The sequence below is a fragment of the Melanotaenia boesemani genome, chromosome 23, assembly GCF_017639745.1.
Source record: "Melanotaenia boesemani isolate fMelBoe1 chromosome 23, fMelBoe1.pri, whole genome shotgun sequence".
NCBI lineage: Eukaryota > Metazoa > Chordata > Actinopteri > Atheriniformes > Melanotaeniidae > Melanotaenia > Melanotaenia boesemani.
The window spans coordinates 12,839,003-12,851,639 of NC_055704.1; the positions used below are offsets into that span (position 1 = coordinate 12,839,003).

General features: G+C 39.6%; 1 protein-coding gene across 1 annotated transcript in view; it reads left to right on the forward strand.

Moving 5' to 3' along the window:
• Positions 1-12,637, forward strand: part of nav3 (neuron navigator 3) — a 382,473-nt gene that overhangs the window by 360,070 nt on the left and 9,766 nt on the right. Inside the window, exons 25-33 of the mRNA XM_041977344.1 lie at positions 2,328-2,411; positions 3,129-3,240; positions 3,508-3,632; positions 6,853-6,876; positions 7,266-7,432; positions 8,536-8,689; positions 9,902-10,088; positions 11,407-11,504; positions 11,583-11,678. Coding sequence (XP_041833278.1) covers positions 2,328-2,411; positions 3,129-3,240; positions 3,508-3,632; positions 6,853-6,876; positions 7,266-7,432; positions 8,536-8,689; positions 9,902-10,088; positions 11,407-11,504; positions 11,583-11,678 — 1,047 coding nt within the window. The remainder of the gene's footprint in view (positions 1-2,327; positions 2,412-3,128; positions 3,241-3,507; positions 3,633-6,852; positions 6,877-7,265; positions 7,433-8,535; positions 8,690-9,901; positions 10,089-11,406; positions 11,505-11,582; positions 11,679-12,637) is intronic.

Sequence of the window (12,637 nt, forward strand, 5' to 3'; positions counted from 1 at the left end):
TATAACATCTTGCTTCCCAATTTCTAAGCCATTTATTCTTTAATGGGTGTCCACAGTAGTGTGTAAAATGAAATGTCTTTTCCATTTGAGTGTGATTTGGCTTAATGCATATTTAACATTATCTTGCTGGCATAAAGAGCAGCGGCAGACTCTGAAATGTAGAAAAACACTCATAACCTTTAAATATGCTTTGAATCATTCATCTCCCATTTAACACAAAAAAAAATCAATTAAATCAAAGTCACAATAAAGGCAGATAATGTGTTTAAAGCCTGCAGCAGGATGGATCATGTGTTACCCCTCAGTTCCTGGATGCTTTTTCATTTGATCTGCACCCTGTCTTGCAAAAAGCCACAGAGGAAATGTGCAGCACTGGAGGTCACTTAATCTTGTCATGTTTGCTGTGCTGCTGCATAAATAATTCTAATGAACTTTTTCTGGGTTTGCAATGGAAATTTAATTTGGGTCTTATATAGTATTGACATTTTATAGAAATGTCATCAAAGATAGGATCTCGGAATAAAATCATATTTGCTGCACCGCTGTTATTAAGAACTTCATAGCCCTCCATTTGATTAACAATGTGGTTGTGTTACTTGTGATTTAAAACTGAAAAGATCAAGAAAAGAAAAATCAATACTGAGTATTTCGTGCCTTGGCTGTCAAGAAATCAGGTTTAAAAGTTTGTGTGTGCACCCGTCGTCCCTTTTTAATCTTCTTCCTCTTTCTCCTAATACCTTGACATGTCACCCACACCTTGTTGCTCCTCCTTTTCTTTTTCCCTGCTTAGCTTGTGAGTTTCTTGCTGCACCCGATGCTGCTGGTGTTGGCTCCCAATGTAGCTGTCACTGCCTCTTTATTAGAAACATCAGGCTGCACTGACATTGCTTCTTTTTATTGGCCGTTGTCATCCTCTACCCTTGACCTCGAGATCAGAGCGAGGATCAGAAAAACAGGCATGTCAACCGGGTGTAGGACACATGAATCCGACAGATGGTTCATCTTTGATCGGCGCCTCCTTCGGGGCGGACAGGTGGGCTGGGGGCTGAGGAGTCGGAGTTCACAGGTGGAGTTGGAAGGAGATGTGGAGTGAGAAGGATGTGTTTGAGGAGCTGGCATTTCTAAAGGTCAAGACCTACGCTGAGTCAGCCAGGGATGCAGAGTGGAAGTGGCAGCACAGGATGCTACTCTCTATGTGTGTGTGTGTTCTTAAATGTCCTTACAAAGACAAATTAGGACATTTCTTGCTTTGTTAGGCAGTTCTAGACAGAGACTGTCAGTAAATCCTTTTGAATTCACTAAATTCTTTTCAAAAGTATAAATATCTTCATATGTGTGGACATGTGTGTGTGAGATTCTAAGATCTGTCTGGGCATGCTGCCCACCTCTCTGTGACATACCAGGCTTGACAGGTGTCTCAGGGTCTCTAGCAAAGGATGGCAAGATGAGTAAGCAGTAGACACATGTATGTTTTACACATAAAAAGACTCATACACACATATTGGTGTACAAAGACACATACAGCCACAGACATAAGTCTTCACTAGTCATCTATATATGCATTAAGCATATGTTCAAAGAGATAAAAACACAGTAAATTTGAATGGCAGGTTCAACAGAACAGATGGCATGGCATTGCTAATCAGTTCCCATCCTTCATCGCATTGACACTGCACCATTGAGTGCTAGATAAATTAAGGCAGGGCGGCCTCTCTCTGATATGGTTGCCACACCTTTTCCTCTGAGTTTTCTCACTGCCTTGTCCCTGTCAGTTCAGAGAGCTGTCTTAGTAGCATGCTCAAATCCACAATGATTAATTCACTGCAAGATGCAATAGAGCCACTCACATAAAATCCTCCCCGTTTAACTCATGCTGAACATACTCTGTGCTAACGTGCCCTTCTGAAAAGTAAGGGCTTTGTTGTTGTAATACACTAAATATCCCTGCAGTCGTTCTTTCATGCAGGGAGCTTCTTCTGACCAGCTCAGGAAGAGCCTTTAGACTGTTGGGAAAACAAATGTTCCACATACAGCCTCATTAGGACCTCAGTATTCTTCAGCTGAAGCAAACTCTTCAAAGCATTAGCATCAAGAACAACTCATTAACAAGGCTCTTTTTTTGAGGGAGAGATATTCAACATATGATTTGATTTTTGCATAAGTAAATGATGGTGGATGAGTTGTTTGAATTGAACCAACAGCATGTAGATGTGAATAAAACAAACTGTGCATATTTTTCTCTGTTTAATGTGTTGTTTTCTGGCAGCACTTTGCTTAACATTCCTGCAGCACCTTAGCTCAGTTTTTTTTTATCTTCATGTCTGCAGGCTCACCTGGTTGCCGCTTTTGAGAAGAGTCTCAGTAACATGACCTGCCGCCTGCAGAGCCTCACCATGACTGCTGAACAAAAGGTACAAAAGTTTAGCCACCAACTGCAAATATGCTTCACATAAATCCAGTAGAGACTGCAACACAAGGAAGATAAGTGAGAACTGACAACCTCATCACACATCAGTACCAATATGTTCAAAGGTCTATTCCTATCAGAAATTATGAATGCATCTTTCTGTTCTTACACACACACATACGGTACACACAGAAGGCTGACAAGACCTGGCAGCCTTTTAATCCTCTATAAATTAAAGCAGGCAGGGATCTGGTGGGATGCCTTAGTCAAACAAGGCCATTCTAACTTTTAATTAAAGCAGAAACCCTATCTGCAGCCCTCAGAGGGTTTTGGAAGAAGCCAAAATGGGAGGCTCCTTCTATCTTATCAGCTCACTTTAACAGAGTGGAGCTTATTTTACTGTTAGCAGGTGTTGCTGGCCTCAGAACAAATCTGTAAAACTCTTCTCTTCCTCAAAATACCTTCAACCACTTTTTACCTCTCATTCCTTTCCACTAAAGGCTTTGTCACTGCCAAATTTAGGGATTTGTTCACATTGATGGAGCTGATGTGTCGATTCCAACAGACTTTGGTCTTTTATCCTTTAAAAATAGCCCCATCTGGTCATCCGTTCTCCTGCATTTGTTTCATTTGGATTATAAAGTCTACATTTCCTCCAAAGTAGCATTTACGTCTATATACAGTGATTCTAGAAAAGAATACCTCCTTTTTCTCACTACAGGAGTCTGAGTTGGCTGAGCTGAGGGAAACGATAGAGACGCTGAAGACTCAGAATACAGATGCCCAAACAGCCATCCAGGTGGCACTCAATGGCCCAGACCACCTACACAAAGGTAATGAAAAAAATCAGCAGGGGGTCTTAGACTAGAATTCTCTACAGGGATCATTTAAATGGCTGGATGTATTTTTAACCCTGTTTCTTGAGGTATTTATGCTGTAACAGTCAGTTAGGATTTATTAGTCAAGGAAACAAGCTTAATCCGATATATAACTGAGTTTAAAAGATTATCTTTAAGTGTCCATGTAGATGACGTTCAAGCCAAGCTCAAAACCTCAAAGAGAAACCCATACCAACATTCTACTTGTCTCTGTTTCTGCAGACCTGCGGATTAGGCGGCAGCACTCATCAGAAAGTATGTCCAGTATTAACAGCGCAGCCAGTCACTCTAGTATGGGCAGCCTGGGCAAGGATGCAGAGGACAAGAAGAAGAAGAAAAAAAGCTGGGTGAGTAAACAAAGATTGCTCAGAGATTAAAAATGCAGGAGGAAGCAGAGTCTGGAATTATTCCTGATATAGTAGAAAAAAACATAAGGAAAATGATCAGTCTATGTTTATGCTTTTCTACGCAAAGTTTCCAGAAATTCTAAAACTCCAGCAGGAGACCAATGGATTTCCTTTCTTCAGTTTAGGTTCCTAAAGATTATGCAGCAGAAGTGCCTTAATGTTTAGCCTGTTCCTGAGTCATATTTCTACACTGAGATCATTTTTGTTAGAGGTGGATTCATTGAATGATTGATTCTTGGAATTAAAGCTACTTTTGATACCGCTATATTAAATGATGCCTGTGTTAAATAATTAAATTTCTTTTTTGCAAATGTTATTTTTATGAATTTCTGAAATGAATCATTTAAATTCAGAAAATACTCAAAATGCATCAAGCACTCTTTACATGGCTGCATGAGCTTAAGTGGTCAGTGTTAAGTTGCACCTCGTTTCCACCTCATTACAATGATGTTTTTATCTTTTTTGTGTGTTGAAATCAGTTTTTGCAGGCTAATGCGCAGGCAGCCAGTAATTAGTGGTCAAACCACCATGTGCCTTCACAATCTCTTAGTCCATACATATTCTTTTGATGCCAAGTTAGCAATAAAAAATCTTAAACCTACTGTGCTGTTTATTGTACTCCCTCAGTCTGTCATCATGACACTGTTGCTAGGTTACCCAGTAGGGATTGTTTAATCAGGAAGTAATGGATGAGAGAGGTTCTACCTGAGTCAAACATGCACCAGTTATTGTTTGAGGAACATTTACTTCACAAGAGCAGGCAAATAAGGCTGAAAAGGCTGAAAAGTAATGTGGTAATTTAGCTTAAAAAAAGTTTAGTGGCTGCTCATTTGCTTGTTGAATTTGTCTTTGAAGAGCTCTTAATCCATCATTACTGAGATGGGACTTGCATGTCATAACTGGAGTAAGCAGAAGGATGTTCAGCTATGCTCTAACATATTTGTTTTTAGGAAAACCTATTTCCTACTTTACTTATTGTCAAACATTAATGCTAATGAATTCATAGGAATCACAGTCATAAGCCCAATATATCCAGACCATTCTGGAAACCAGAGATATTCTCTCTGGTTTTGCTGTTGACTATACAGTAGCTGCTCAGCATTTCTGGCTGTGCTCTGCAGTTTGCTGCAGCCCCCTGAGTCAGACATATGACATATTAGAAGTTCCTTCTCTGCCAAAGGGCACAAGAACCAGAGCCAGTTTTCAGTCTTAGCTGTGATGTGAAACAGCTGCCCTTGAAATGAAATGCAATCTAACAGTCCAAAAGTTCACCCCTGAGTCTAACACTTATGCCTGACATGTTAAGTGTGACACACACACACACACACACACACACCGAAAAGAAATAAAAAAAAAAATCAACTGAGCCTCATGAATACCAACCATTTCCTTGTTTCAGCATGAGTTAATTATTCATTTGCATTGATTCTGGCTCAGTGCATCATGGGTGGTGAGCAGAGTTGAACTGGGGTTAGTGATATGTGAATGAAGTGGAAACTGAAAAGCAGTGTCTTCCCAACAGCGAGACAAGGACAGTGAAATGAGTTAGCTTCCTTTCAATAAGTGCCAGGAAGATGGCTGAAGTGGTTTATTTTCATTCCACATACTGTTTATAACCTCAAGTGTAGGTTAAATTTAATGCCATTTACTAATCTGAGTTTTCTCAAAAGTCAAAAAGCAAATGGCTCATTAGAGTTCTAAGATCTTTTTTCCTTTGATTTGCAAAATCCCAACCCAGTGCCTAATTTGGCACACCTCAGCTGGGCCATCATATCACATCACCATTTTTGAAAAATGAGCAGAGCGATCACATCAGACTGTGCTTTTCAGGAAGGTGTTAAAGTTATAGTAAAGCAGAAATAAATCTATATTCACATCACAGATAAACCTGTTATTAACCCACTCAGCCAGACACGAGTGAGAAACTCAATCATCACATGAATTAAATTCATTTTTGAGAAGACGCTAAATTACCAAAGCACACTAGAGATATCACATATTTCACAAAATTCATTTGCATGTGCAACTTCAGTACATACACATGTAACCAAAACAACAACCATCTGAAATGGATAACTTGACCCTTCATAAATTGGATTCACTGACGTGGGAGATGATGCTGAAGCTCGCCTCCAAGCTGCACTGGAAGAAAAATGTTCATAGAACAATAGATGATGTCCTGGCAGAAAATTACCAGGGCATTTTACCATTAACTGTACAGACACTTCTATTAATCTAAAAACTCTGTAAACTTCTGTACTTTCACAGTATATACCCTGTTTCATTCACAGAATGACTGAACAAAACAAAGAATATCTGAACCAGATTGAATGATTTGATCCAACTGGTAACAAGTAATTTATTTAAATATATTAGTTATAAAGTTAATATTTAGCATCATTGCTACTCCCAATGAAACACATAGATTACTTAGTGGTGGTGCTGGGTGTCTCTCCCCGTACTGTCCACTACACTCATTGTGCCAAACTACATAAACAGGATAAAACATTTCTGCATTTCAGCCTCACACCTCCCAGTTTTTTTTGTAATCAGCCTAAATTTGCCAAATTCTAGCATCCAGGGAAAACGATGAAGGCAGAATAGTTAGCTAGCTGCTAATCCGAGGCTAATTTGTTGTGGGAGGCCTGTTTATAATGTTCTTTAAATGCACAATGCTCTTGCATGAAATTGCAATGTTCAAAAATGAATGAAAAACTGTGAACAGCACAACTTCACAATTTAATAAAACTAAATGTTTGCAGTTTAAAAAGACAGGAGCTAAAATGGAGTATTTTAGATAGAAAGTGGTCAAAAATGCAGCAGCAATATGTGGTAGGAAATACAAACAACATGAAATTATCAGCCTTTAACTGAGCATATTATGGACTATTAAACCACTAACCACTTCACTGGTTTGTCATTTTCTTTTACTGTATAAATGTTTTGTTTTTCCTTATGAACTAGCTCATTGGTTCTGTGCTGCATCTTCAGCTACATGCTGTTTGCTTATGGGATCTTAATCATAACTTTACATTAATAGTGGCAGCTTATACAATAACTGTATTTCATCTAGACAATTAAATTCTGGTGTAGGTGGGTGTGAAGGGAGCATGAGCGAGTGTTTGTGTGGCTTAACGTTGGGTGTGTTTTGCATCTTCAGGTGGCTGATTCCATCCCAGCTCAGGTCAGTGGTCACCAGAGTGTCCTTGTTTGTGTGCAGTGGTTATTCCCCATCTCCACTTCCTTCGCTCTGCCTTCTTCCCATCTTTTCTCTCCCTTCTCTGGGAACACCGGCATGGATACAGCAACTCCTGCCCCTTTGTTTGTCCCCTCATGTGTGCCTCCCTTTTTCATTTGGACTGCCTATTCATTCCTAATGTTTAGGGTCAGTTAAATAAAAGCCTGCCAACTCCACCTCTCTCATCTTATCTATACTTACTGCCTTGCTTTTTGCCTCTTTATCTAAAACAGACCGTGGCCATTGCTTGGAAAACAGCACGGAGTGACTTCCCGATCTGGATCCTCGATCCTAAACTAAAGACATGCTCTTCTGTGTTTGTGTGTGTGTTGCAGTTGCGCAGCTCTTTTAAGCAGGCGTTCAGCAAGAAGAAAACCAAATCCCAGTCGGCCCATGACGAGATGGAGGAGATGACCGATTCTCTGCCATCCTCACCCAAACTGCATCATGACAACAGGCAGGGCAGCATTGCCACGCTGCGCTCTTCCCCCTCCACCACAGAGTGAGTTTTCCTTTCTACACAACTTCTGGACACAACATCACACAGCTGTACAGATATATATGCATACAAGACATACTAATAAAGATACACACTTGCCTTCTTGGTTCTTTTCGCATGTCTGAGTAATATTCTTTCTTTTGTTTTCCTTATAACAAATGTCTTTAAATCCTCACCTCACTCTTTCCACCAACCACTCTGTTTATCCTTGTCCTGCTGTAGCAAGTGCGTTTGCGATAACAAGTCCTCCCCCATTTGGATGCCAAAGAAAAAGCAAAACGGTCATGTGGTCTACAAACACAGATCTCGGTAACAGGCACTGTGTGGCATGCTCCCTTGGAGTGTGTGTGCAGTGGTTTGGGTGTTGGTGTGACTTTGCCCTACATCTCAGTGCTGTAGAATCTCTGACCAGATACTTTACGGGTCACAACCTGAACCAGGACTTCAAATGTGTCCAGGTCTCAGTTGAGAATAAGCAGCAGTGAGTTACATAAAGGGATGAAAAATGCCTGCTTAGTATGTCACTTCTTAAGAGCCAACATGGTTTTACAAGCATGCAACTACCGTGCACATCTGCTGGGCTGTATGACAGCTTTAAAGATCATTTTAATTTAACATGTCCAACATGATTCTCTCTGGTTGAATTCCAATTAATGAGGTAAACCATGTAAAAAATGGCAGATTAATTTTGATATCTGCATGCTGACATTAATTGGAACAGATGTCTGTTATTATTATGATGCATTAGCTTCTGGCAGTTCTACAGGAAATACAGTCTAAAGTTATTGGTCTTGAAACTTTTCATTGCACCAGATATAATTGCTAAAGTGAAGGAAAAAAACTGGATGTTCAGCCTTCCAACTACTACAAGAAAGTCTGTGACGATAGTTTTCAATTGGAGCAATTTGCTGGACCACATGCACCACTTCCCCACTCACCTCACTCACAGTCTTTACCACTGACTCCCGCTTCCCTTTCAGCTTCAACTTTCTTGCTTCCTTTTCATGTGTACTATCAAAATTGTGTACATCTGTGTGTGTGTGTGTGTGTGTTCGGTATTACCCATAATGACCCCTCCTCCTCCCTGTGTGTAAAACCGACTGCAGGCTGTGTGAATGCACCGAGGCTGAGGCTGAAATCATTCTCCAGCTGAAGAATGAGCTCCGGGAAAAAGAGCTTAAGTTGACAGACATCCGCCTGGAGGCGCTCAGCTCTGCCCACCACCTGGATCAGATCCGAGAGGCCATGAACCGCATGCAGGTGAGCTTAATGTTGCAGACTAAAGCCAGGTTGATGTTGACCTGTGGTAGATGCTTATGATGTAACTGGAGCTAACAGCAAGTCATCTTAGCTCCATTATTTCATCAGCTTTCACTGACAGTAGCTTCACTTTCTTTTCATTTCTTTTTCCACACTGTGTTTGGTGACTTGCTGTTACTACGACACAAGGTAATACATGGGATAGTCCTGCATGATAACAGGGTCATCTCCTTACTGTCTGTACAACTATCCAAATGTACCCTTGATGACAGATTGTTTTGTTTTTTTAACTTTTTTTAAATCTCGAGTTGAAAATTAGTTAGATTCTTGTGTTTTTTTTTGCATTTTGTGAAATTTACCTCATTTTAAGGTTTACTGAATGCTTGTTGGCTATATCTGAGCTGCTGTTATATACTATACTATATACTGTAATACTATATAAATTAAACAAAACAGAATGAAAAAATTAAATAGAATATAATAGAATAGAAATACATAATTCTACTTGTCACCAGCAATGGAAAACTCCATATTTTTAAATATTTCATTGTGGAATATATTTTTACCATCTATATTTTTTAAAGCCTACTTTGCTAAAGTATTAAAATTAGTTTTCCAGCAATCACAAAACAAACTGAGCTTAGTTTCAAGTCAGATACTGAATAACAGAGTTGTCACTCAGCACAATTCACAGATTTTAATAGAATTATCTAATTGTCCGTGAAGCACAGAATAAAGAAATGCAAAGTAAGGTTTCTCAATGCAATATGTGGATTTGTTGTTTTTCAGCACCACTGGTCCAGTGTAATGAGAAGACATTTGTCATTTGAAAAGATAATGTTCAGAGATGCTGTGTCATTTCATATATATATATATAAAACCAACATATTCAAAGAATAAAAGAGTCTTCTTAAATGTTTCACTGCAGTGGATCATTGAGGATCTAAATTATCTTGTCTGTAGATGCCGTTAGTCTCCCCTTCAGATATAGGGATCATGTAAAACTCCTTATCTGAGACTTATCCTCCAGTACAGAGAGCCCTGAAGATCAAACAGCTTCTTACAGCTCATAATCCCAATGATACCAATTCCAAATAACAATAACCAGCCTGAACGCAGGAAAAATCAAGTCAAATGTCAGAACAGCCTGACTCGTTATGAATGCACTTTCCTTAGATTTTGTCTCATATTCTTCCTTTTCTCAATGAACAGAATGAGATTGAGGTTCTGAAAGCTGAAAATGATCGCCTCAAGTCGAGCGGTAACGCCACACCAACAGCTACTCCCATCAAGACTGCCCGGCCACCATCTGAGACCTCCAGCACCTCCTCGTCCTCTTCGCGTCAATCCTTGGGGCTTTCCCTCAATAACCTGAACATCACTGACACCATCATGTCTGGTCAGTTCAGTGTCTGCTGCATGCCAAACGGAGGTGTTAAAAGAGATATATTTTTAATTATCAGAAGTAAACCTCAAACCACTTATTGTTAGCCAGCAGACATTGGGTAAAGACTGCAGCAACTATCAGGGCAAATGTGTTTTTATTCAGCATCAGCTTGAAGTTCATCTGTTCATACTCGCCTTAATAAAAGCTACAGAATTGCCCAGGCAAGATCTATCGAAGCTACATGAAGTGATGAAATTGCTGCCCTCCCTACTGTGAAGAGTTTGCTGCTCTCGCTTGTCCTGTAATTAACATAGAAGGCTCAGCTCCCTCTGAGGATCTGGGCCCTCGTTAATTGATGGCAGGATCAGCCAAGAACAGAGACGTGTGGGAAGACGAGTAGGCCAAGGGGCCGTTATCACCCCAGCACAGGGCCACGGAAAGCCTGCTGAATACAAAGTAGTCCCTTCCCCTCTCTCTGAAATGCAATCAGAGAAACAGAAAATTAGGAGAAATTGTAGGAGTGGAGCCGTGAATGGAGCTGCAAGATTTGTTGTGAAATGGTAAACAAGACACAGTTGTATACAATTGGCTTTATTTGTTATTACTTTTGGCTTTTAAAAGTACCTGCCCTCCACAAAGCTCCTCATAGAAGAAGCATAGCATTTGATGTATTACATTTATCATCGGTAGGGACAGATATTTACCTCAGAAGCTGCTGCAGACTGAAACACAGCAGTGAATGTTGGCCCAAAAGCCAAATGAATGTTAATGCTTCTCCAAATCCCTGGGTGTGTAAATAATCAACTGGTTGAATATTGTCTAAAAAAAGTTATTGGAGAAAAAAATATTTTGTGGGTATGAGTAAAAAACAGCAACTGAACCTCTCCACGAGCTGAATAGAGGGAAATCAGCGTCATCGGTGAAGGATGACAAAATATGCCCATCAAATCTGAAAAAAATCTCATAAACTCACATTTTGTTCCCAACAGAACATAAACAATAAATTAGATATTGAAACTTATTTTAAAGGATCTAAAGTAAAGTGGAAAACTGTTCTTCATCGGATGAATCAAAATTTTAAATTCTTCTAAATTTGGCCTGTAGACAAAAAAGGAGAAGCGCCATCGAGATTGTTATCAGCAGACAAGTAAAACTCCTGCACCTCTGGTGTGGTGCTTCATTAATGGGCAGTTTACAAAATATAAAAGTTAACATAGTCCCGTTACAACTTTGTTAAGATGTGTTGCTGCCATTAAATGCTGACATCAAAAGCAGAGTGAGGTTTTTTTAAGGTTGAAGTTGTTTATTTAATATTACGTTTTAATTTCAGATATATTGCTCGATGACAGTTATGAGGGGAATCTACGTAAAGAAGGTCGGAGCGTTCGAATAGTGGTCAGCATCAGCAGTGGACCAAATACCACCAAGGTTTGTGGATCACATTTGTCCAGTCAAAACCGCCATATTGCACGTGCTCATGTTTTAACCTTTCTGGCATTTCTGCAGGGTATGCAATGCCAGGAGTACCTGATTGGGTCTATAGGTGTGAGTGGGAAAACCAAGTGGGATGTCCTGGATGGGGTCATTCGACGCCTCTTCAAAGTAAGCAGAATATTGTTAGAATTCAGTCATTTGGGTTCATAACAGATGGTTTTCTGCAGGCACTTCAACTTAATTTTATTTAAAGCATATGTAACTAATCAGCTAATCCTCTACTTGAAACCATGTGGCTTATTGGTCTGTGAGGACCCTACACCAACCACTTCCTTTTCCTTTTACCAACTATTTTAAAAGTAATGAAAAATAAACAAAAACTCATGCCAAAGCTGTAAAACACAGATGTGTTCCACAGTGCCACAGCGTGCACATTAATTACAGTTGGTACTAGCACAACTCTGCACTGCAATTACCAGGGTTTTGTTAATTAAATGAGAACAAAAAGGTTTTTCTCAGATGCAACATAAAAGAAATTAGTGGTCCCACCTTAGTGACTGGAACTGCTAACATTTGAATTTGTGATTGGTGTATTTAACAAACAAAAAGAAAGTAAATTAAATAAGTAAATGTTATTAAAAGTATATGTGTCTAACCTGCAGGCAGGATGGTAGTTAGAAGATTTAGACTATATTTACAGCAAGAAGGTTTTTGGATCCAGTCAAGGCTGTGGCCTTCCTGTGTGGAGTTTACATTTTCTAACTGTGCCTACGTGATATTAAAGGTCTGAATGAAATAAGTGTTTAGAAACCCGACCAAAAACACAGATGTCATGTTTCAGTCCAACCTGTTTTTCTTTTTACTTTAACACATTGACTTTCAATGTGTTATTTTATGTTCTGCACTTTGTTCAGCAAATAATTTGACATTATCTCCATGAAAGAAGCTGATTTGGGGAATGCATGTGCCTTGTCACAGCAGTGAACCACCAAAAACCACTTTATTCTCCTTATTTATTAAGATTCTGACAGTTTTCCAGCCTTACTGCAATATGACCCATCTGACAGATCACACAATCAATCACTAAGTTGTTGTGTAGGGGTGGGGATGGCGTACAACAATGCATC